This window comes from Trichomycterus rosablanca, chromosome 2 (assembly GCF_030014385.1).
Source record: "Trichomycterus rosablanca isolate fTriRos1 chromosome 2, fTriRos1.hap1, whole genome shotgun sequence".
In the NCBI taxonomy this organism is placed as follows: Eukaryota; Metazoa; Chordata; class Actinopteri; order Siluriformes; family Trichomycteridae; genus Trichomycterus; species Trichomycterus rosablanca.
The window spans coordinates 46063691-46089618 of record NC_085989.1 but is presented as its reverse complement, the minus strand read 5'-3'; the positions used below and the strand labels follow the sequence as shown (position 1 = coordinate 46089618).

The following is a 25928-nucleotide window of genomic DNA, read 5'->3' as shown; positions in this document are numbered from 1 at the left end:
TGGGTTCATTACTCACCATGATAATCTTGCTCGTGGTTTTCATCCTGCAAAAAGTAATGGATGATTTAGAATGACCAAAACTATTCTCAAACAAAACATAGACAACACATAGATTAGTTATCTTCACCACTAATCATGTTTTCACCCGGCAGTCTGAGTCCTGCACCACATCTACGATAATCTCCATGCTAGAATCACCAGTTCTTCATTACAGGAAGTGTTTATTGCTGTTGTCTGGTGTGTGTGATAAAACGAAAGTTTGGAGACGCAAAGAATTTCTTCAAAACATGAGTTAAGATAGAATAAACATGAAACGAGAAGTGTAAACATGCTCTGTAACGTGGCTCACCACGCCAAGAGTTTTGGCCTTTTGGTGGACAGAGGGGGCACGGAGGTACAGATAATTGATGTGTCAATTTCTTTTGATTGAGAATCACCTGTGCCTCGTGAGCGGTAATCCGCTCCAGGTGGAAGTGTTTCTATATATACACAGATCAGCCGGAACATTAAAACCACCTCCTTGTTTTCAACGATAGGAGATCGTACAATGCCAGCTAACTGGAGGAAACTTTAACAGAAAGCCACTGACGATCATTTGTACCTCTGTGACCCCTGCTGGCCATAATGGCATGGCAGGTTGGCATGAGTCTGTAACCCGTGCCCTCTGCTGGTCTCTACAGCAGGTCAGCCTTTCTGTCTGGATTTCAGCAGAACTGGGTTCTTAGACAATATAAATATATGGAACACATGTCTTGTACAAGTATATGATGAGCTATATTCAAACAAATCAATGAAACCAGGAGTGTATAAATCAGACAGGTTTTTAAAAGTGTATGTATTGTGTACTCACCACAGATTTGGCAGGATACTCAGGGGTGGAGATATCCAGGTAGATGGGCGGCTGTTGGCACCGCCTTAGGGGGGCAGAGTGTTCGCCACACAGCACTCCGGACGCTTCGCCACCTGCCGTGACATCATATATTACAACATGAGATCACACATATGTATATATATAAAATGCATTTTTCTTCCATTTTCCCCCAATTTAGTGTAGTCAATTTGTCTTTTGCTGTTGGGGATCCCCGATATTTTGCAGTTGAGGTGGGTATATTGCTGCTCACACCTCCTCCGACCCGCGCACAGCTCTTAACGGAAACCTTTTCCACCCATACACTCTGCACAGGTGCCTCTATCCGCCAACCAGAGTCCTTACACAGCATGTGAAGACCCCGTCCACTTACTCTGGTCATTTCTTCCCTGCAGGCAGTGCCAATTATGCCAATAGATGGCTCCCAGCTGACTGTTGGCAATGGCGAGTTTTGAACTGAGGAGTTCAGAATCTCGGCACTGGTGTTTTAAGGCCTCAGCATACTTCCAGCGAAACTAAGTTCGTGAGCGTTGAGCAAAGCCGAACGCGCCTTCGCGATCTTACAAGCTAGCATACTTCTAGCCAGGCACGCCTCCAATCAGCCGGCAGAGAACGCAATCGCATTCTGACAGAGAGAGACCCACATCCGGTTCTTTGTCCCACCCCCCACATGAGCAACCGGCCAATCGTTGCTCATATATCCACTCAGCTTTGAACCGGTAAAGCAAAACTGGATTCGATACGACGCTTCTCAGAATCCAGCCCTGGTTGCAGCGCGTTTCTTTTTACCGCTGCGCCACCTGAGCGGCTGACACGCCTCTTTTTTTACCGACCAATCACAGGCACAGGTGGCGTGACGTCGGCCGCGGAGTTCACACAGCTTCCACGTGTGCGACAGGGCGAGCGAAGCATGAAGTATGCTGAGGCCTTTAGCGGAACATCCCGCTGCACCACCTGGGTGCCTAGATATTTTTTAATTAATGTTTTTAGACATGATGTGGTTTTGTAAGAAACCCCAGTGATTGGCTCTGGTTAATTTAACAGACTAATCATATGATTTCGTATGATTGTACGATCTGTTGCTGACATTAGCTCCAGTTTGGTGTTTTTGTTTCGCATAAAGAAAAAAAAGTATGACTGATACCTTCTTATTTTTTGTGTTTTATTAAAGCATTATAATTCATTTTACAATGGACATCTCAGCTGTACTACTGTCCATCTAGGTGGGCGCCAACACAGACACAATTGGCTACAAAAATTCCCATCATATTATTAATGGCAAACCCAAGGACGACTAAATCTGTGAACGTAGACCCCATGAATTTCAAGGGAAAGCTGTATATCCATACCCATATTGGATACAATGCTAAAAAGAGTAACAGTAAAACAGCAATGTAACGGGCCCACCTTCCATGGACATTGGCCGAGAAGGAGGGGGTTGGGAAGGGGGCACAGTTACAGAATCATGCTGTTTGCTGTGCCATTTAGGGTGTTATTCTGTAACCGTGACCCCTGCCAATCTTCACAGTAGGTGGGCCAGTTACACAGTGGTGTATGAATATTATTCTGTGGACTATAAATGTTTTGGTCATGAGGATTTCCTTGTCAGTGCTCACCACACCCACAGTGACAAACCCAGAGTAACATCAGCAACCAGTCATCTTCTGATGTAAACGTAGGATTACACACAGAAAAAGTCAGAAAAAAAGAACAGAATCGAAACCAGTGAACCTTCAGTCTTTAATGTTTCAGCATGCAACTGTTGTCTGATTACCACTTGCCAGTCTGTCTTCAATACATAAATCAATAAAAGGTCCACGAGGAATGCATCAGCACGGTAAACCCACGCCCAGCTCATTTCCACTCTCAGTATCACGCCTCCCATGTGGGTGCTTACTGAAAGAGCTTCATTAATGTTCACTCAGGCTGCATTTTAAATCCAGGGACAAGTTGCCTTCCTGTATCCCTTCTGAGGCTGTATCAAGCTCCACTCTTACAGGAAGGCTTTTCACAAGATTTTGGACTGTGTCTGTAGACAGACAAAAAATATGTCCCAATTCATCTCAGATGGCCAGTTGTAGCCTAGTGGTTAAGTTGAACTAGTAATCAAAAGGTTGCAGGTTCAATCCTCACCACTGCCTGGTTGCCACCGTTGGGCCTTTAAGCACAGACCTTAACCCTTAATTGCTTAGACCAGGGGTCGGGCAACCTTTAACACCCAAAGAGCCATTTGGACCCGGTTTTCACGGAAAAGAAAACACTGGGAGCCGCAAATACTTTTTGACATCTAAAATGAAGATAACGCTGTATATATTGTTTTTTTTACCTTTACGCTTTGTATAAACAAGTACAGTGGAACCTCGGTATACGTCTGCTTTGGAATAAGTCCAACTTGGTATACGTCCTGTTTGGACGTGAAAAATTTACCATTCAGTGAACAACCCACGCTATAATCTATAGCTATAACGCGCTATAACTCTCTGTGAATTTTCAGGTACTGTAGTCCCGTTAACGGCGTGCCTTGTTGCTAGGCAACATGAGGGCGAACATAACATTCACAAACTATTACACTATTTCTTGGACGAAACACCCGCTTAATGATCAGGATTACTGTTTATATTAATCTGGACATTTCCATGTATAGTACATGAGTTAAAATAGTGTTCAACCAAGTTTGCACTTTTTCTTTTCAGTGGCGTATTAATATGGAATGATGTGAGGTGGTGACAGGTGCGCGTGTATCGGGGATTTAACAGCGGCTTTAAACGCAGCTCAGCCAATCAGATTTTAGGACCGGAACTATCCGTTTTATAAATTATTTTATACAACCCCATCAACTTATAATATGCCAATAACAATAGGATTTTCGTTTGGTATACGTCCTGTTTGGTATAAGTCTGGATCCAGAATCTGGAACGGATTAAGGACGTATACCGAGGTACCACTGTATAGTGTGTTGCTTATGAAATCCATGAAGTGCTACAGTGAAAATTAAATTTTATTTATTTAATGAACACATTTTGAAAAAAATAATAATAAAAAAACACGCCGAGTTGAAGGTCTCTTTCAAATGAATTAAAAAGCTGAACTTTAAATATCCATGTAGCAAACAAAAAATGCCGTGAGCCATCATCCTTATATTGCCTTTGGGCTTTCGGAGCGTGTAGCGGAGCCTTGACCTGAACCTCTGCGCACAGCGTCTGCAAATCGGGGCTGTACGAAGTCACTTTCATTTTTACGCAGGACTGTAAGCTGCCGTCTGTGAGGCGTGAGCGGTGTTTGTTTTTAACATTGTTCATGGTGGAGAATAGCTGCTCACATACATATGTGGATCCGAAGTTCGACTGTACTTATAATTTATTTTCCCAAGCCACGCGGAGCTGCAGTATAAGGATGAATGAGCCGCATGCGGCTCCGGAGCCGCGGGTTGCCGACCCCTGGCTTAGACAATATACTGTCATGGTACTGTAAGTCACTTTGGATAAAAGCATCTGCTGAATGCAGAAAATGTAATTGCAGCTGGAGTTTCTCCAAACTAAACTCGTCAAATCATGTCTTTGAATACCAAACTTTGTGCACATGGGCACAGCCATGCTAGAACAAGAAACAGCATTTTCCAAACACTTGCTACAAATTTGGAAGCATATATGGGATTTTATACATCTGTTGGCTATCAGAGTGGCTAAAATATATTGTTAATAATAAGAACGGGTGTCCACATACTTTAGGCCATATAGTGTATGTGATGTGCCATTTTCTATATGGGGAGTTTCACAGTATGATAACCTTAAATCACTGTGGTTTTACAGCACTGACACATGATATTGAGCGTTATTCATTCACAGCAGCAGTTTGACTGCATGCCAGTTTTTCATGCAGTGTCATATGAGGGCTCAAAGGTTCCGCCTTCCCTACACTGATACTGATTAATGGTGTCTGCACAAAGTAGAGGAAAAATGCTGATCAGGGTGTGGCTCTCCGTGCACAAGGCTGATTGGCAGGTTTGTTTGTTTGTTTGTTTATTAGGATTTTAACGTCATGTTTTACACTTTGGTTACATTCATGACAGGACAGGTAGTTACTCATTACACAAGATTCATCACTTCACAAGGTTATATCAAACACAGTCATGGACAATTTAGTGTCTACAATTTACCTCACACCTCACAGGAAGTGATTGGCATGTGAACTCGCCTCCTGCAGGTGAAAACATGCAGTTGGGTACTGCTCACGTGTCGGAAGGGGCGTGTGTCAGCACCAGAAGAGAGGAAGCATTACGCAATCGGGTAAAAATTTGGACATGCTACAAATGGGGAAAAAAAATAAAATAAAATAAATAAATAAAAACATGGGGCAGTGGTAGCCTAGCAGGTTAAGGTACTGGACTAGTATTCAAAAGGTCGCTGGTTCAATCCCCACCACTGCCAGGTTGTCACTGTTGGGCCTTAACCCTCCATCGCATAAACAATACACTGTCACAGTACTGTAAAACCTTTTGGATAAAAAGCGTCTGCTAAATGCCAGACATGTAAATGTAAAATAGGAAGGAACAAGCTCATAGTATGTGTAATATGTGCACTCTGAATGGTATAGTTACTCATAATATAGGATGTAGGATGCGATTTAGGGCACAGCCAGGAATCACTTGTAAAGGTACGAATAAGTAAAAATCGTGCATCAGTACAGCACTGTTTACACTTTTTACCTTACAAATACAATGATTTTGTTTGTACTGCATTGTTCTGTGTTGAGCATTAAAATCATCCAGTATTGGGGTGGGTTTTAGAAAAATGAAAGACGTGGCCGCACTCATTTCCGGCGCTGTTCAAAGTCAAATCATTTGATGACATTTCCCAGATAGAAATGGCCTCTCTAGACTAGTTCCCTGTAGAGAGCAGTGAAGGTCAGTAACGCGTTACTTAGTAACTCTAATCTGACCACATTTTTCAGTAACAAGTAATCTAACGCGTTACTATTTCCAATCCAGTAATCAGATTAAAGTTACTTATCCAAGTTACTGTACGTTACTATTTTTGTCATTTTCCTTAGTAAAAAGATATATATTTGCTTTCTTCTTGCGTCTCGGGGAGTGACGTCTGGCCTATGCGACAGTTAAGTCACGGGCTGCGTCCGGAATCGGTTACTTACAGAGTGTGCACTAGATTGGAGGAAGTGTGCACTACTCGGCCAACGCCGAGTGATGACGTGGGACGTGATGACGTAATATCACCATGGTTACAGACTCATTACAAATCCCACTCGCCAAAATGTAGGATATTTATCGTCTTTTTGTTATTTATTTGTCTTTAAAAATTTTATTTTGTTTATCTTACTTACACTTGTGAACAGAGGCGTCTTTCTTGTTTCTTATTCTGCTTCAATCGCAGCTCCAGTTGCATTATGGGATACATTAGCGGACCGCATTATATAACTAATAAAGTAACTTGTAATCTAACTTAGTTACTTTTAAAATCAAGTAATCCATAAAGTAACTAAGTTACTTTTTAAAGGAGTAATCAGTAATCAGATTACTTTTTCAAGGTAACTATGCCATCACTGGTAGAGAGCATGTGTTATTTTCATTTCCACAATCAGCAAAACTCAGAATTTAAGCAGGGGTTTCTAAACTTTTGCACAATTATTTACAGCATGTAATTGTGTAACGGTCTTCTCTGTTTTTAAACACAGATACGTTTGGGTGCATCCTAACAGAAGTATAAATCAGGACTGAGAGTGCAGCGTCTGTGCCGTCATCACTCTCTGTTAGGAAAGAATGAGGCCGGTTTTCCACTGCTGGAAGTCAGATTTAGGGGGGTTCGATGACGCTATGTGTTGGTGATCCGACGACTCGAGTGTTTAAACTATCAGACACAGTCCAGGCTGGGTGACACTCGCTAGATCAAAATAACTCTACTTTAGTACGCCTTAAGGAGCTGCTATCACCAAAACAGACTATGTGCTCGTAAAAACCGAGTCCAGCATGGTCAGACACCGGCTTTTAACTGGGATTGTCTGGTGAAAATCATTCCACGAGTTGGCTATAAACCGAGCAGAAATCAGGCGCAGCTCCATGACTAACAGATGCTTGTTTTTTTATTTAAGTAGAAGTTCAGAAGTTCAGGAATCAGTAGATTAGCCAGTGTAATAACTTCAAATCCACTATAAGATATGAAGCTAGGAGTGTTTGTGTGTGCCAGTCCAGTTTAAACACAAATCCTCCTGCCTAAAACAGTGGAGTGTGGCGCTGCCCTGTGCCATGATGGGCTCGTGATTTTTGCGCTTTCCGCAGAGCTCAAAGTTCACCTGATTGAACTTTGACCCAGTTTGCCACTCCTCCAATGAGACGAACTGTTTGATATGAGGCGGTAACAGTGACAAGTCATACTGTGTGGTCATAGCAATCAAGGAGAGGAGCGAGGAAAACCACTGCTAAGTGACTGATGTTCCAAACAGACGTGTTTATTAAATATTTACATGTGCTCCAATTCACTTCAAACTATATACAAACATATATACAATATTTACAAGCTGGGTATAATTACTCTAGTTCATTAACTGCATTAAGCTGCCCCAAATCAATACACCAGGACTACTGGGATTCTTTCCACAATAAAACCACCTAAGTCTCAGTCCTTGCACTATAAGTGTCTAAACAAACTTTCTCCTTTTCTCTCTCACTTAGAATGAGCTATTCCCCCCAATGTACCACCAATGAGCTCCTTAAATGCACTTTGGTTCGCACCAGCGCATTCTTGTTCTTTTTTTAATGAAAAGTGTTTTAGACTCTCAGAAAAGTTCTCATAATTCCTCAGAAACAGCCGCTTAGGTGGCGCAGCGGTAAAAAAAGACACACTGCAACCAGAGCTGGATTCTGAGCACCTCGTATCGAATCCAGCTCTGCCTTACCGGTTCGAGGCTGAGTGGCTGTATGAGCAACGATTGACCGGTTGCTCAGTTGGGGGGTGGGACAAAGAACCGGATGTGGGTCTCTCTCTGTCAGAATGCGATTACGACCTCTGCCGGCTGATTAGAGGCGCCTGCACAGAGATGAGGAAGAGTGCCCTTAGGGTGTGTCTCTCCGCATGCAACGCTAGGTGGCGCCACACTCATCAATGTGTGGGTGGCAAAAATGAATCCGGCTGCTGCCCATGTTTCGGAGGGGATATGGGTTAGCTTCGATCTCCTCGGTCAGGGCGGGGTTCAGCATAGACAGAGAGGAAGCACGATGCAAATTGAACAATTGGATGCACTAAAGGGGGAGAAAAAGGGGGGAAAATTAAAAAAAAAAAAAAAAAAAAATTCCTCAGAAACTCAAACTGTAACACAAGTTTAAAAGTGAAACAGTGAGGAAAATCCAGCTAAACACAGGTACATGTGGTGCTTTCAGACTGGATTTGAAGGTTATTCCACACAAATGCAGATTCGTCTCACATTTGCACTTTGATGACGTTTTACCGTTCAAGCCGAGCGCTGAACAAAGCGGCAATTTGCACCAAGGCTCGCGGTAAGCAAAGCACAGAACGCTTCTCATGTGAATGCGCCCTAGGAAATGCTAAACAGCCCAACTTTGTGTTTGTTAGACGCGCAGTTATTATACCTTGTGCATGTAATGCCTCACTTGTACTGCGTTTTTTATGTCATTTTTTAAATGCCAGTTACCACCATGTGGATTTTTTATTATTTATTTATTATATAAATACAATTATACATTTAATAATACTCCGGATGCGTTTATATGATATATGATATTGTGGTTTGATATGTGATATTGGTTATACTGTCTCCTGCTGTTGCACAGCCTGTTTTGCCTGTGTGGATGCTTGGTCAGGTCAATAGCACAGCTGAGATTTAAACTGGAGAGCTCGAGTTGGGCTAGTGCAGGTTTTTTTTTTACTATTTTCCAAGGGACTCACATTTTGTCCATGATTTGTACCGTGACCCAGGCATCGAAATATACTTAATTAATAAAAATGGTGGCAATCTGGTCCCACTGTGGTTTACAAAATGTAAGGTAAAGTCTACACAAGGGGGCGTGAGCGGACAAGTTAATTTTGTGTTTATGCGCCTGTTAAAATTTAGTTTATTTAATTATTATTATTTCTCTCCGTGACCCATCGTTTTTTTGGCTCGCAACCCACCTAAGGTTTAGAAAAACTGCTGCGCCACCCGAGCATGTAGTTTACTTTTCCTAAGTATATGTGCATGAGTCTTACTGCCTCGGTCATGCCAGGGTTTTGCTGGTGTAATAACGTCGCCTCAGAGGGATTAGCAGCAGTATCTGAATTGATATCGCCAACCTTTCAGGAAGAATACACACATCCTTTCAGATTTCAGTCCTCAGCCATAATGTAACGTAAGCACTGAGCTGCAGAGACTGAAACGTTTGAGGTTCTTATTCGTATAAGCGGGCGTGTTTCTGTCCAGCCTGTCTTCAACGAAATGGCACTCAAGGACAAAGCAGCACGTCCACACTTCCCTACAGATCACTCCCGTCTGTGTTTAAGCACTGAGATTTACACTACCACAAACAGAGTAAACATCCACCACCAAAACCACTAACCACCCCACAAAGAGCCCTCTCATACCCAACAGCACCAACAGCATCAGCAAGTCTGCAGAATAAACTGAACTGCTGTTTCTGTCTGAGACTTCATTGATTCATCCTCTTACAGACGAGAGTGTACTAACACTCACACTGTTACACAATGTTTTGCATTGTCAGCTATCCAATCAGGCACTTGGGTGGTGCAGTGGTCGGTTTTGCTTGCCAGGTTTAAATCTCAGCAGTTGCTATCAGCAGGCAAAGACATAATTGAATATCAATAACATGTTTTTTCTTTTTTCTTTTTGACTCTGATTTGCTTCCGCATTTCACTCTGTGTTTGCTCAAATGACTCCCAGAGTCTGAATCAGTCCTCCAACTCCTAGTGAGGGGGCCTGTGGTTGTGATTAGGGCTGGGTCGATACCACATTTTTATGTCCGATACGATACTGCAAATTGAGTATCTGCCGATACCAATACCAATCCGATATCGTCATTTCTCCTCTCAAACAACTAAGCAGTAATAATACATGTCTCACTGCACCATGGTTAAAGTAGCTATCTAAATAACAATGCTCAGACTGTGAAACAAATATTCTAAAGGAATAAATACAGAAGCTACAACATCACACTTAAGCAAAAGTGTTTTTATTTTCACTTTTACACACAGAACATTTGGCCGCATTTTTGGCTTGTTTAACAGCACCGTACAAACATTTAAAATAAAATTTAAAGTGCAACTTTATCTGTATTTAACAAATTCATTATAATTTCTTCTTTTTTGTTTTTTCTTTTTGTTTTGCATTTTCTCCCCATTTTTCCTCCCAGTTTAGCACATCCAATTTGTCTTCAGCTGCTGACAGACTCCAGATTTGCATCCAAGGAGAGTATGCAGCTGCCCACGCCTTCTTCAGCCCTCCTCTTCTCAGGAAGCACGGACGTCTCTTCTGCCAATCAGGGTCCTTACACAGCGCATACACCCACCCACATACAGTCCGGTCCCCACCCTGCACATATGGTGGCCAATTATCTGCTGCTATTGGAATATCCAGCTGAGCCACCTGGGCGCCTAAATTACAATGTAAAATTCTAGATCTGTTAACTACAAAATCTACACCTTGAAGAGGCAGCAAAAAAAATTATAAAATAAATAATAAAAAATATTATTTATAAACAATAAAAATTAAACAATTAAATATTAAAAAATAAACAAATGTATCTTGTCCCGGCTTGGAGATCTCTCACACCCTCAACGAAATTTAATCCATTAGTGTTATGAAATAAAACAAACTACACCGTTTCCCGTTTAGCCACAAATGTCCTCTTCAAAATCCAGCAGGGTTTTTAATAAGCGCGCTTTGGTTTTTAATCATCTAAAAACATGACAGAACTTTAACGGAAAATCTCAACCAATTTCTGCGTCAATTCTAATTGGTCCATCGCGTTTGATTAACATCCACTTCCAATTGTAGACACTTTGGACGACATACCGTAAAACAGTGTGTTTAGATGTGGCAGTAGTAGAAGATTTTTATTGTGTTTAAACAGTGTGTTTAGATGTGACTAGTAGATGATTTTTATTGTGTTTAAACAGTGTTTAGATGTGGCAGTAGTAGATGATTTTTTAAAATGTTAAAAGTTTAAGTAGATCAGTGTTTTTTCATTTCTGAATGGCTGAGTTGTAGATCAGTGGCACATGTTAATAATGTCTTTAAGCGTGAGTGGCAATAAACAGCACTCTGTTGGAACGTATCTTCGTGTGTTATTTGTTTTACACGCAAACAATGGCTTTATTTACATTAAGTGTTATTTACATTAAGCAACAGTATCGGATCGGATTACACGTTTTTTTCCTTCCGATATCCGATCCGGTGATTTGGGCCAATATCGGACCGATACCGATACAGAGTATCAGATCGGTGCCAGCCCTAGTTGTGATTTGGTGCATTGGTGGACCAAGTAGCCAGCGTACTGGTCTTGTTCACACTTCCGCCAACTCTCCTTTTTCGCTTTAGCCAGTTGTTTTGATTCATTTAGTGTGAATCGTGAAGTGAGTCGACTCACCAGCAGCTGCTGTAGTGTGTCCGCTCTTGACGCCTAGAGCGCCATTTTGTTTATTTCCTTTGTTTCTTTTTTTCTCTTTTGCTTCCCAGTGTCTGTGTGGGATTTATTTTGCCAACAGCTTCCCTTTGTTTCTGCTGATTCGGTTCAGTCACTGCACTTGGGTCTAAAATCAGCTTGGTGGTGAGTCTGTGTTCCACCTTATCACCGCCCCTTAAACTTTCCTTATCTTTATCTAAGTGTTCTTCCTCTCTGACTATTTCTATTACTTACCATGTTGTCTTTTGACTGCATAATACTGTACAATTGTCATTTCTTTAAGTGTCTGCCACTGTTTTGCTAGTCTTTCTGCCTTTTTTCCTCTCTCTCTTTTTATTGTGTGTAATTGACCTTCCAGTGCCCGGGATTATTCATCCACCTTACACACACACACACACAAACGACTTCCTCTGCAGGTTTCCTTTCACTGAGTGAGTGTACTGTACTGTGTGTGTGTGTGTGTGTGTGTGTGTGTGTGTGGGTCTGGAAGGCATGAAGGTTTCCTGCTTGCTCTCCAGCTGCCAGACTGAGATTCGTGAAGAACCACAGATTCCTGCCAACTCCATTTAACCACACGAGCACACAACACCCCAACACACATACCAGACCGTCCAACCACACGCTGTAGGAGGGATATCAAATTTATCAGCTCAGCACTAGAATACCAAAAGCATGGTGAGAAAATGTAACCACTGGGGTTGTTTAGTAAAAAAAAGTGATATTACCACATTAAATCACGACCACAATTTTTTTGAATTCTATTTTTGTATTTTCAAATGACTTGCTCCAGTCATGGGGACAATGATAGCATGTAGAAGGTCAGAAGATTGTCAGTTTGGATCCAGGCTCTGCTATGCAGCCACGGTTGGGCCCTCAACCCTCTCTGCTCCAGGGGCGCTGTACAATGACTGACCCTTCGCTCTGACCCCAGCTTCCAAACAAGCCGGGATACATGGAAAAGGAATTTCGTTTGTACTGTACAAATAAAGGCGTTCTTGTTCTCTGCTGCTGCAGTCGCAGACCATCACACATGCAGAGAGTCACAAACTGATATCTTTAAATGAACCATCCCTCAAAACGACTCTTCAACCAGCCAGCAGAGGTCGCAATTGCAGTAACATTAAGAACCATTCAAACTTACACTAGCACACCAGAGCTTGGATTTCGAATGCATCGTATCGAATCTCAGCTCTGCCATCCGGCTGGGCTGGACGGCTATATGAACAACATTTAGCTGCTGTTCATCCAGGTAGGGAGCCGGAGGGGGACCTCATAACTGATGCAATTACGACCTCTGCTGGCTGATTGATGCCGTCTGCACAGAGTAGAGAAATAATGCTGATCAGGGTGTGGCTCTCCGTGCACAAGGCTGATCGGCATGAGAACTCGTCCCGTGCAGGTGAAAAGATGCAGTCGGGTATTGCTCACGTGTCGGGGGTATATGTATATATATATATATATATATATACACAGGGGTTGGACAAAATAACTGAAACACCTGTCATTTTAGTGTGGGAGGTTTCATGGCTAAATTGGACCAGTCTGGTGGCCAATCTTCATTAATTGCACATTGCACCAGTAAGAGCAGAATGTGAAGGTTCAATTAGCAGGGTAAGAGCACAGTTTTGCTCAAAATATTGCAATGCACACAACATTATGGGTGACATACCAGAGTTCAAAAGAGGACAAATTGTTGGTGCACGTCTTGCTGGCGCATCTGTGACCAAGACAGCAAGTCTTTGTGATGTATCAAGAGCCACGGTATCCAGGGTAATGTCAGCATACCACCAAGAAGGACAAACCACATCCAACAGTATTAACTGTGGACGCAAGAGGAAGCTGTCTGAAAGGGATGTTCGGGTGCTAACCCGGATTGTATCCAAAAAACATAAAACCACGGCTGCCCAAATCACGGCAGAATTAAATGTGCACCTCAACTCTCCTGTTTCCACCAGAACTGTCCGTCGGGAGCTCCACAGGGTCAATATACACGGCCGGCCTGCTATAGCCAAACCTTTGGTCACTCGTGCCAATGCCAAACGTCGGTTTCAATGGTGCAAGGAGCGCAAATCTTGGGCTGTGGACAATGTGAAACATGTATTGTTCTCTGATGAGTCCACCTTTACTGTTTTCCCCACATCCGGGAGAGTTACGGTGTGGAGAAGCCCCAAAGAAGCGTACCACCCAGACTGTTGCATGCCCAGAGTGAAGCATGGGGGTGGATCAGTGATGGTTTGGGCTGCCATATCATGGCATTCCCTTGGCCCAATACTTGTGCTAGATGGGCGCATCACTGCCAAGGACTACCGAACCATTCTGGAGGACCATGTGCATCCAATGGCGGTGACAATGACAATGCACCAATACACACAGCAAGACTGGTGAAAGATTGGTTTGATGAACATGAAAGTGAAGTTGAACATCTCCCATGGCCTGCACAGTCACCAGATCTAAATATTATTGAGCCACTTTGGGGTGTTTTGGAGAAGCGAGTCAGGAAACGTTTTCCTCCACCAGCATCATGTAGTGACCTGGCCACTACCCTGCAAGAAGAATGGCTTAAAATCCCTCTGACCACTGTGCAGGACTTGTATATGTCATTTCCAAGACGAATTGACGCTGTATTGGCCGCAAAAGGAGGCCCTACATCATACTAATAAATTATTGTGGTCTAAAACCAGGTGTTTCAGTTATTTTGTCCAACCCCTGTATATACTGTATATATATACATATTTATATACAGTATATATATTTATATATAGACATGTATTCTGATATTTTATTGTGTTTTAGTTATTTTAATATTTTACTTAACAAAAACATTGTAATATAATTATAATGACCTGGCGAGTGCAGCCAAAGGGGGGCAGTGTGGTGGGTTCCCTCTCCCACCATGGGTCCCAGTGTGCCTGCCCCCCCCAGTAGTTATGCCCCTGCTTGTTGTTTATTTCTGCTTGGAGGCTCAGATCTTCCAGAAGTGCTTTTACTCTTTGCTACTGTGTGTTTACGAGCTGCTCCCTTGTTTAATGGACAGCTAAGAACTTCCATTGGTTTGAAGCCAATAAAGCTTCAGGCCTTCTGATGGCCATTTCGGGCTGCTTTTAAAAGCACCTTTGAAGAAGTACATTGCCGTCCCCCAAACCCCCGGGACCGAGAGACAGCCGGGATGATGTATAGATTAGTCTCTGGCGCTGGGATTTATTAGCACCAATACAATGGCACAGTGGTTTCGGATTAACGGGGACAGCAGGATGTTTCTAACGAGCTAATGAAAACCAGACGCAGACGAGCAGCAGTTAGCGTTAACATCCGTTTAAAAATCAGATACCACAAACGTATGTCAGAAAGAGCAGATAATCAGAGCCAGTCATGGAGGCTGGAATAATTTGAGGATGATGTCACGCGGTGTTGTGTTCCCCACTATTCATTTCTGAGTGTACACGGCAGGAAACAGAGCTGAGTAACCAGACCGTGAGATCATCTCTACTGGAAATGACCTAGAAACCCACCGTGACTGACCAGTTTACGACAGGAACACTGATTGAACCCGGAATGGTTCACCGTTTGTCAAAAATGCACTGCGGCAGCTGAATGATGGAGGAAGACTGATGTGTTGAGGGACACACTATGGTGTCCCTGGGTAAAATCCAATCTAGTCATCTTTAATTCCTCGCAGCTCACATGGACACTAGCTAAAGAAAGTCACAGACTAGCACACCCCTTCTCTGTCAAGTGTGGAGCCACACATGACCACCTTTTTATCTACCATTCTTACCTAACAAACTCGCTATGCTTCCAATAGTCCTTCACTAATCACTAATCATGTCGTGACCAGGCTGTGTGAGTCACTGTTGCAGCAGCAAAGGGAAAACTTCCCACCCAGCCCTTCCTCCCGCAGACACAGCAACTGCTTCTGTAGAGTGCTGCACCCGAGATTTAAACTTTGACTCTGAGACTATGAGTGGTGTTGAGTTATCACTAGGGTAGTCTCGCCAGGCCTGGCATCATGCTCTTAATAAGATTAAGCGATAAAAAAAAAAGATTGAATATTTAAACAGTGCTGAAATTGAGCATGGCCACGCCCAAAAACCTGCCCAACACGTGCAAAACTTTATAATCTCAAGTAAACTAGATTTACCATTTCTTCAGTTCATTTGGCAGTGTTTTGATCCTTTCTTGTGAGCAAGAGCATAGCACTAAGCTGCAGTGCATAGTTATTCACATTCATATCCAGCACAGAGTTTTCTTCTAATGCTACACTACAGCTATGCCCAGTCCAGGCCGGTTCACTGATGACAGCCAAAAAAGTGCCGCGACACTGGCTAAGGTCCCAGGAAAAGATAAAGAGTGCCAGCATCTGCACCGGCAGAAAACTGGACCAGATCAAGAGTGGCATCACGTTTTTTAGAGAAGAAAAAAGGTGACAACAGAGGAGTCTGCAACTGTGTGATCGAATTAATGCTCAATGAGACACAGGTGACATCAATGGGACGCCTGGGACGTCAATCATCGGCACCTTCATGCCCCCTATGCTGACTATAAATGGCATGGCAAATGGGCATGATTCTGTAACTCGTACCACCTGCTGATCTCCACATTTTTTTCTGCATTGCTTTTTACTTCAGACACAATTGTCTGGTCATTTACTCGTGTGGGCATTGTTTACATTTATTTTCTGGCTGCATCCTAAAGTGCTTCGTTAATACTACACAGAGTATTTAAACCATCTGAAGTGCACTAGCTGAACATGCTTTGTCGTACAGCAGTCTGCAATTTGCGTCCTTGTATACAAGTTGTATTCTGTTTTAAGCTGTAATACACTATGGATCTGTCTGAAAACCTGGTGAGCTGCCTTGCTGCCTACTGCCTACCTGATCAGCTGCCTCAGTAGAGAGGATTCTAATAAGACATCAAACTCATAAGGCAGATTATTTAGACACACTACTTAGACAGAGATCATCTTACTAAGCTAACACGCACAGTTAGCCTCAGATCATTCAAACCAACGGGCTGAGGAGTCACAATTCACAAGCACGTCAGCTAACGTCTCCCTCCGTGTACCGAAGACGGTTCAACTGTCCCTGACGAGCCCGAATTTACAAATAAACGACACTTGTGCTCCTTTATAGAAATTAAACATCAATGAGAATTTATTTACATTTGAAAAGAACTCCGTTGGTTGCTCTGCAATCGTCCGCCATATTTGAAATTACTTTGTGAGAGAAGTTGTGCCGCACTGAATGCTGGGATTGCCTTCAGCGCTGAGGAAGCATCGGACGCTCCCTCGTTATTCAGTCAGATTATCGGTCATATTTAAGGCACCTCAGTAGGAGCATTTTAAGGAATCTAAGAATTTAGACATGCCCTCATCTCGGGGGTGTAGGATGATGTGAAATGTGTCTATGTAGAGAGAGCACTAGGTTTTCAGACAGACCCTATATGACCCAAAGTATTTGGACAGCCACCCATAAGGGGTGCCCCAATACTTTTGTCCATATATTGTAGCTGTAATATATTGTTTTCTTGTGTACAAACACAATTAACACTGTCATTTATGATTATAAAGTATTACATTACAAAGTTACATTACGATTGACTAAAATTGCTGCCATTTTTAAGTCAACTACAGCTAGATTAAAACTAACAGTCTCCAAATATCTCAAACTGCAGACGACGAGGGAAAGAAAAATTACTGCCACAGGAAGGGGAAACAACACAAGGAAAAGCTGATAATGTGTCTGAGAAGCAGTGTGTATGCATACCGGGTGGGTTGTTCCTTCGATGGGCGTGGGGGTCGTCAGGCTCGGCGAAGATGTTGGAGGCCATTCTGTTTTTGCGCACCGGTCTTTCCTCGTCTGTGCCGAAGCAAATGTTGGAGGTTCCACCAGGAGGTCGCAGCACCCTGAACACAGCACAAAGAACCGTGGAGCATCAATATCGGTCATAAAGTTAACCTGCACTGTACAGGATGATTCTATTATTAATTTAAGTTTATTGTGAGGTTTTTTTTCGAGGGTTCTTCAAGTTTCCGCATTTTTTAACTCTATTTATTAAGAATTTCTAATAACATCACTTTTCTACACAGTCACCTTCTAATGCATTTTTCCAGCATCGTACCAACTATTTAATGCCATCAGCAAAAAATGTTTTTGGTTGAGCACATATTTAAGGATTTTTTAAAAATGCATTTTCTCCCCCTTTGCATTTTCTCCAATTGCCCAATTTGCATCACGCCTCCTCTCTGTCTATGCCGATCTCTGCCCTGACCGAGGAGATCGAAGCTAACCCACATCCCCTCCGACACGTGAGTAGTAAGCCGTATGCATCTTGCCACCCACACATTGACGAGGGTTGTGCCACCTAGCGTTGCGTGCCCTAAGGGCACTAAGGGCACTCCTTCCTCATCTCTGTGTAGTCGCCTCTAATCAGCCAGTAGAGGTCATAACTGCACCTTTCTGACAGAGAGAGAGCGAGAGAGAGAGAGAGAGAGAGAGAGAGAGAGAGAGAGACCCACTTCAGGTCTTAGTCCCGCCCATCTGAACAACAGGCCAATCGTTGTTCATATAGCCGCTCATATTTCCTCGACCGGTAAGGCAGAGCTGGATTCGATACGACGTACTCGAGATCCAGCTCCGGTTGCAGCGTGTGTTTTTACCGCTGCGCCACCTGAGCAGCATATTTTAGGATTGTAACGTCATGTCTGACACTTTGGTTACATTCATGACAGGAACGGTAGTTACTCATTACACAAGGTTCATCAGCTTACACAAGTTTAATATCAAACACAGTCATGGACAATTTAGTATCTCCAGTTCACCTCACTTGCACGTCTTTGGACTGTGGGAGGAAACCGGAGCTCCCGGAAGAAACCCACACAGACACGGGGAGAACATGCAAACTCCACACAGAAAGGACCCAGACCGCTCCATCTGGGGATCGAACCCAGGACCTTTTTGCTGAAAGGCGACAGTGCTACACACTTAGCTACCGTGCCGCCCTTAGGCAGTGGTAGCCTAGCGGTTAGAGTACTGGGCTAGTAAGCAGAAGGTTGCTGGTTCAAACCCAACCACTGCCAGATTGACACTGCTGGGCCCTTGAGCAAGGCCCTTAACCCTCAATTGCTTAGACTGGATAATGTAAGTCGCTTTGGATAAAAAGCGTCTGCTAAATACTGAAAATGTACATGTAATGTAAACATCATCATCACATGAAAATCTTCTTCCCCTTAAAGCTTTTTTAAGAGTCCAAATAAGTGGAAATCACATGAAGCTAAATCCGGACTATAAGCGTCTCTGTTTTCTAGACACGACCGATTACCCAAATCCCAAAATATACAAGTGCAGAGACTTTTTGAAGATCCCTTGCATATGTATCATGATCAGAAGCTTTGATATAGTTGCCCAACTCATGTGGCTCTTACAGTCTTGACAAAGATTTTGATGTGTCGATTGTGTTTTGCTGCTGGTGAAACTTGTGTATTGTAAAAAGTGGACAAATATAGCAGGAGGAACATGACTTTAAAGTTTTAAATACTTTATAAGCTAATATATGAGCTTATAATTAAGGTCCTACCCACATCACAGTCGTGAAATGAGCCGCTTCCAGTGTAATATGCAATTTGCTGTGAAATTCAAAACTTAATGTTTGTGTTTAGTGATTTAACATTTTTCATCCGTGTAGCGTTCAAGTGCCTCACGTTTACTGGTTAATCTGCACTATGAGGCGTCCTAGTGTAACCAAGCGTCTTTAGAGTGTGCTGAGTTTATAAAGAAAGAAAGAAAGAAACTGCACTGACAAACTATCGGGAGCAAAATACTTTACTGACTTGTTCTTTTGAGGCGCAGCTCAGACTACACAGAGATGATCACGTGTGTAGAGAAGCTCACTTTTACATTGATTATGAAATTCACAAAGGGACAAAATGCACTCAAGACGTAAACACACACATCAAACAGTGTCAGCACACTACACCACAGAAAAATCTGTTTCACTAGCAATCCTACGGCAATTCAGTTAGCAATCGGTTAGTCAAAATGTCCAAGATGTCGAAGTGTAAAGCAGCTAAAAACACGACTTGGGTAAGTCAATTTGGAAAAGTCCTAACCAATTCTGTGGATGCAGAGTATTTTCGTCTTTGAGACGGAGCTAATAAGGTAGCTGTGCTGTGTGTTGTAGCTTCTATGTGTTCTATCATTCAGTTTATGAGTGTAATTTAATGACCGCTATGAAATGTGTCTCTTTTCTTTAAAAATCTGTGAAATCTGTGATTTTTGAAAAAACGAGGTCCATGAAATTAAGCTCATTTTTCTGTAAATTTAGTACGGCCCTACATATAAGATTTTATAAGGTATTTATAAGGTAATATGAAAGTAAATGTGTAATATAGGCTAGATTAATATTCTAGACTACAAGATGAGCAAGTTACAATTTCAAACTAGGATGTAAAAGTCTGAAACTCCCTGTTTTTCCCATCTACACCTGAACATAAACTGTTGACTTTATTTTACCCATCTACGTATATACTGTCTATATACTGTATCTTTAAAGCAGGGCATAAAACATGGCGCCATCGCTCACTTGTGGCTGCGCGGACATAATGGGAATAAAACAGCTGCAGGATTCGCCGACGAGCTTCATCAAAAAGCTTTATGGGTTAATACAGGACTCGAGGGAGCGCACACACGAGCACACGTACACACGCCCTATCAACGCTCAGCCCACTGACCGCCGCAGGGGACACTTAACATACGTTGAAGGGGTCTCCACACCCCCAGCCCTTCTGTCACCCCCTACCCCACCACACACACACAGACACACCCTACAGCTGACCAGAGCCACAACAAATGGAGATTCCTCTGTTGGATGATTTTCATCCTTTCTAACTGCACCCTCGGGGGTTCGCAGTAGCCTTGACGACCATTCGTACATCCGATTCACTGCCTCCAGGGTCATTCAGAGAGAAAGTGAAAGATGGGAGCATGACGGAAGATGTACCCAGATTTGCAGCAATAAGCAGACACTTTTATTTAATATGACTTACAATTATTCAGGGTTAAGGCCCTTGCTCAGGGGCCCAACAGTGACAACCCGGATAAATATACATGGGGTGTGTTCGAAAAGCTAGTGCGCTCTGTACATAGTCGGCATTTTACGTCATCCTATGCGTGCTCCCAAGAATGAGGCTGTTCGAAATAGGGCTGTCGCGGTGAAAGAATTTCCCCTTGCGGTATTCAGCCTGTCTCAATATCGCGGTATGCGGTAATATCGCCATTTTGTTTTTTTTTTGTTTTTTTATTACTTAATTAATCTGGATTTTAGAGCTATATAAACAAGCTTTATTGTTAGGCTATGATTCGGTATATTATTGCTTTATAATGACAAAGATGAGACAGCTTTAAGACCAATGAAATGCGTGTTTATTGTTAAATACAGAACAGAGCAGGGATGTGCGTCTTTTCTCTATTAAAAAAGGTTTAAATTAAGCTTCTAGCCTAGGCTAGATATACACTGTGAAACGAAAAAAAAGTGTTTAGGCTAAATATTTTAAATGCACATCTAATCAAAATATGGTAAAAAAAAGAAATAGAATAAAGAATAAAGTCTGTAAGAGTTTAAACCTGCGTTATTATGCGCGCTAGAAGAACCAACATGTTCACCTGATGTGGTTTAGAGAGGATCTGAGTGGGGTAGCGATGTTCCCCTCGGTACTAAAACTCTCTCTGATGGGGCTCGTTACACTAATACACGTGTACTGTACCTGCATGCGACTTTACAATGCGACAAACTATCTATTTAGTAGGTATAATTAACATAACAATATATACTACATTTCAAGTTATTATTCGTTTCAATACATTTTTATTCAACGAAAAAATACATTTAAATCATTCCAGCAAGACCAGAAAGAGAATATTTGCAGGCAGCAATGCCATATTAACCGTCATTAAGTGTTTTAGTACGCCGAGGCTGTTTAAATATAGTCTAAATTACAAGTATTTATTGAGTGTGAACTCAATTTGATCATTAATAAACTTGCCTATAATTCCTGTTGCGATTGTTTACATTTTAAAACACAAAGCCTGACACTCAGCAGCAACGCATGCGAACAGGTTGCGGGAAAATGTCGCTCCTAGCTCATTTTCATTATGAATTTATTTAACATTTATTACGCCCGAATGTAAGCGTATAAAAGAAGATGGACCCTGCAACAATAAAAAAAAAAAGAGAAGAAAGAAAGAAAAAACGTGAACACCGCGGTGTTGCGGTTGCTTGGCATGCCCTGCGGTTGGCTGGTCTATACCGCAATATTTCAAAATTGCGGTTAGCGCGACAGCCCTAGTTCGAAATCCTAGATGCCTTAATATCCTCACTAGTTAGGCATCTTAAAATTTCAATGTTATTTTGATATAAGAACGAGTGAGCATCCGATGCTGCCTTAGCGGCGAAGGCAGTCCCAGCATTCATTGCGGCACAACTTTGCTCACAGTAAAATAAAAAAATATGGCGGACGGTGCAGAGAACCGAACAGAGTTCTTTCCAAACGTAAATAAATTATCATTGTTTTTTAATTTGTATAAACGTGTACAAGTGTATTAATTTGCAAATTCGGGCTCGTCAGGGACAGTTTAAACGTTTTCAGTACACATAGGGAGATGTTATTTTACATGCTAGTGCGTTGTGCCACCTCATCCCATTGGTTTGAATGGCATGATGCTAACTGTGTTAGCTAAATAAATGAAACCCCAGGGCTCTAGAGTGCGACCAATTTGGTCGCACATGCGACCTAATTTCTCAATGGTGCGACTGAAAAAAATCTGAGGTCGCACCGGTGCGACCAGCTGTTCGAGGGGAAAAAAAGTCTCTGTGACTCTGAAAGTCTCCAGTGCAACAACAGACACACATTAGACCCATATCTAATCATATCTATATATCTAAACCAATCACAGATAGTGAAGGGAGGCACCAGCGTCAACGGTGGGCGTTACACAGCGAAAGTTAAGAGTAGTAATATCATGGCGGAGTGTGTAGAATGTGTGTGAGCATTTGTGCTGCTGTTACAGATGTTGGTTTTTATGTGAAAACATCAATCAAATATCGGTGATAAGAAGACGTGACGTGTTTGTCTCAGTTGTTGTTTTCTTTAGTTTATTGACGTGAGAAGAGTTTTGCGCATCGCTTTCACCGCGACTCTCAACGTAAATAGCCGATTTGCTCAGCGCTCGACTCGATAGATAAAACATCATTAAAGTTCCACAACACAAACATCCATCTGTGTGAAATAACCATCAAACCCAGTCTAACAGCTCCACATGTATCTGTGTTTAGCTGGATTTACTTCACGTGTGGTGTTTATATTTCACGTTAAGCGTTGTTCATTCTGTCCGGGTCACTTTTACCATGTCATATAACACAGTTCATCTTTTTTTAAGGCACTTCAAAAATATCAGCAGCAAACTGACTCAAAATGTAATAATGTCATGTAGCCTATGTCAATAATATGCGTCTCGTTACTGCATTAACCATATGTAATATTCTTATCATTAAATGAGATTTGAAGCCCTTAAAACACTTGCACTGTTAATTTAGATTTTCTTTTTATTTCATTTATCTTGAGTTTAAATTTCAGCTTAGTGAAGCACTTTAAACACCAACACTTTTTCAGTAAGTTACCTTTCGTGTAGAATTGTGCTTCAAATAAAGAACTTTATGTTGACCAGATTGTTAGTTAATAATTTACAAGTCAATATTGCCTATATGGACAGCGATAAAAAAAAAAAGTGAACCTGTAAAACTGAGGTGTTAAATGCGATGTGGTCAAAACCTAAGAAAAAAAGTTAGGTGCACCAGTGCAACCAGTGCAAAAAGTTAGTCTAGAGCCCTGAACCCGATGTTATCGCTGTCCAAGTAGTGTGTTCGAATAATCTGCCTTATGAGTCGATGACTTATTAGAATCCTCTCTACTGAGGCAGTGGCCTATGTAGACAGTACGACAGCAAGGCAGCTCCCTAGGTTTTCGAACACACCCATGGTTTGAGATTCATACACTCCACTGGTCTGCACAGAGCCCTGAACTCAACCCAGTTAAATACCTTTGAGATAAATTGGAATATTGACCGTGAGCCAGGCCTCCTCGTCCAACATCAGTGTCTGACCTCACAAATGCTCACTGAGTGAACGGAAATTCAGACTGACTCCAAAATCTTGTGACAGGTAAAATAAGTACAGGCTGTTACAGCCAACTTCAACAAGTGGGGCCAACTTTATATGAATTTGCATGGTTAGGAGGAACAGTACGCAGTGAATTTCCCCACTGTGGGACTAATAAAGGATTATCTTATCTTATCTTAACACGCTCGTAGTACAGTGCCTACACTACTGCCAAAAGTATCTGAACACCTTTCCAGGAGCTTGGACGTCCCATTTAAATTGTATTAAAACAGGGTGAGCTCGGTGTAATTTTATCAGCTATAACAAAAGCCACTAATCTGAGAAGACTTCTCACTTTAGTAAATCTGTGGGAATTTGTGCCCATTCAGTTTTCTACTTTGTGTACTTTGGCCCGGCTGACTTAAAAAAAAACAATACAAAGTTTGACTGTATTACACTGCTGACACAAGTACTCAGGTCCATCTTTAGTTTGGGACGCACTGATCAGCTGGAAATAACTATATGGCCAAAAGTATTTGGACACCTGACCATGAGCTTGTTGGGCTTGTTTGGATGGCCTATTTAAAAAACAAATGGTATTAAAATAGAGTGACCTCTATGTGATCTTTTCAGCTAGAACAACATGTATATGGTTGGGCACTGATGTTGATCAAGAAAAGTTTGTTCCAGAGCTGTTCAGTTGGGCTGAGGTCAGGACTCTGTGCAGGACAGTGGAGTTTCTTTAAACCGAGGTTTTCTTCATGTCTTTATAGAGCTTGCTTTATGCCGGAACAGGAAAGGGCCTTCCCTAAACTGTTACTGCAAAGTCAATAGCATATAGTTTCCTTTATATCATAGATTTTTTTTTTTACGCCTGATAGCAATTGTGGCTGAAATACATAAATTCAATAATTAAAAGGGGTGTCCCAATACTTTTGTTCATATAGTGTATATACTTTTAGCCAAAAGGGGTATGTAGCAAATTAAAATGTAACCAGGGTGGATAAAAGAGCTAGCCCACTTAACAAGTGATTCTCTGATCAGTCAGGTTTGGAGACACTGAATTGCCCTATAGGTGAATAGGTGTGCGTGTGTATGTGTGTCTGCCCTGCGATGGACTGACGCCCCGTCCAGGGTGTTTCTGTGTGCCTTGCGCCCATTGAAAAGCTGGGATAGGCTCCAGCACCCGCCCCCGCGACCCTGACTGGATAAGCGGTTAAGACAATGAATGAAAAAAAAGACACAAAAACCCACAGCGGAGAAAGTGGACAGAACAGGGACAGAGCAGAAATGAAACCAGTTGCCACAATATGGGAAGCTGTTCTTGCCTTTTCCCCAAGTGTGCACTTGTTGACGTCATTGTGTGTCAATCTTTGGTGTGTGGGCATCAGAAATGCAAGGCTGTAGCAGCATTCATTCGCGATGATGTAGCAGCATTCATTCGCGATGATGAACAAATCAGTACAAGGTTACTCTCCAGTACTGCCTTAAAATAAAAGTACTTACTACCTTTCTGTTTAAAACACTAACCAAATTCCAATGAGCCAATGAGAAGACGTGTTTTCTCATTAAAGATACGCTGGTGATTGTCACCTACAGTACAAATAAAATACCTTGAGCTCAAAGACAGGACACTCCACTTATTATCAACAGCTGCCAAGCAATATCTATAAACCAGTGGTAGCCAGTTCTTCCCCCAGACTATTAGTGGCTTCAGATTTTTACAATAACCGATTAACTGATAACTGATTAGCAGTTCTAATACCAAAACCAACTTATTAAACATGTCTGCTGTGGTCAGCTGTAATTTCTGTCATTGCAAAACCATCTAAGAGCAACAACAGCTCAGTCACAGATCACTTAATCACCTTTTGTCAATGCTCTACAACTGCCAACTGGGCAGTTGTAGCCTAGATGTTAAGGTACTGGACTAGTAATTAAAAGGTTGCTGGTTCAAGCCCCACCACTGTCAGGTTGCCACTGTTGGGCTTTTGAGCAAGGCCCTTAACCCTCACTGGCTTAGACAATATACTGTCACAATGCTGTAAGTCGCTTTGGATAAAGGCCTCTGCTAAATGCTAAAAATGTAAATGTAAATGCCTGTGGAAGCAACATCAGAACAAACACAGTTCATCTGTAGTTTCATGGCTTGGGTTTTCATGGTCAAACAATAAAATGTTACATAAAATGTAACCCAGCGACAAGCAAGGTTACAGCTTCATACCAGGGTGTACAGCAAGTACAGTAATTATTTATGTCCATCTTAGGTAA

General features: G+C 42.2%; 1 protein-coding gene across 1 annotated transcript in view; it reads right to left on the bottom strand.

Moving 5' to 3' along the window:
- The window catches only part of jpt1b (Jupiter microtubule associated homolog 1b), a 41215-nt gene that overhangs the window by 10062 nt on the left and 5225 nt on the right, over positions 1-25928 (bottom strand). The window contains exons 2-4 of the mRNA XM_063016609.1: positions 17273-17412; positions 851-963; positions 17-44 (exon numbers count right to left, since the gene is read on the bottom strand). Of these exons, the coding sequence (XP_062872679.1) occupies positions 17-44; positions 851-963; positions 17273-17412 (281 nt within the window). The remainder of the gene's footprint in view (positions 1-16; positions 45-850; positions 964-17272; positions 17413-25928) is intronic.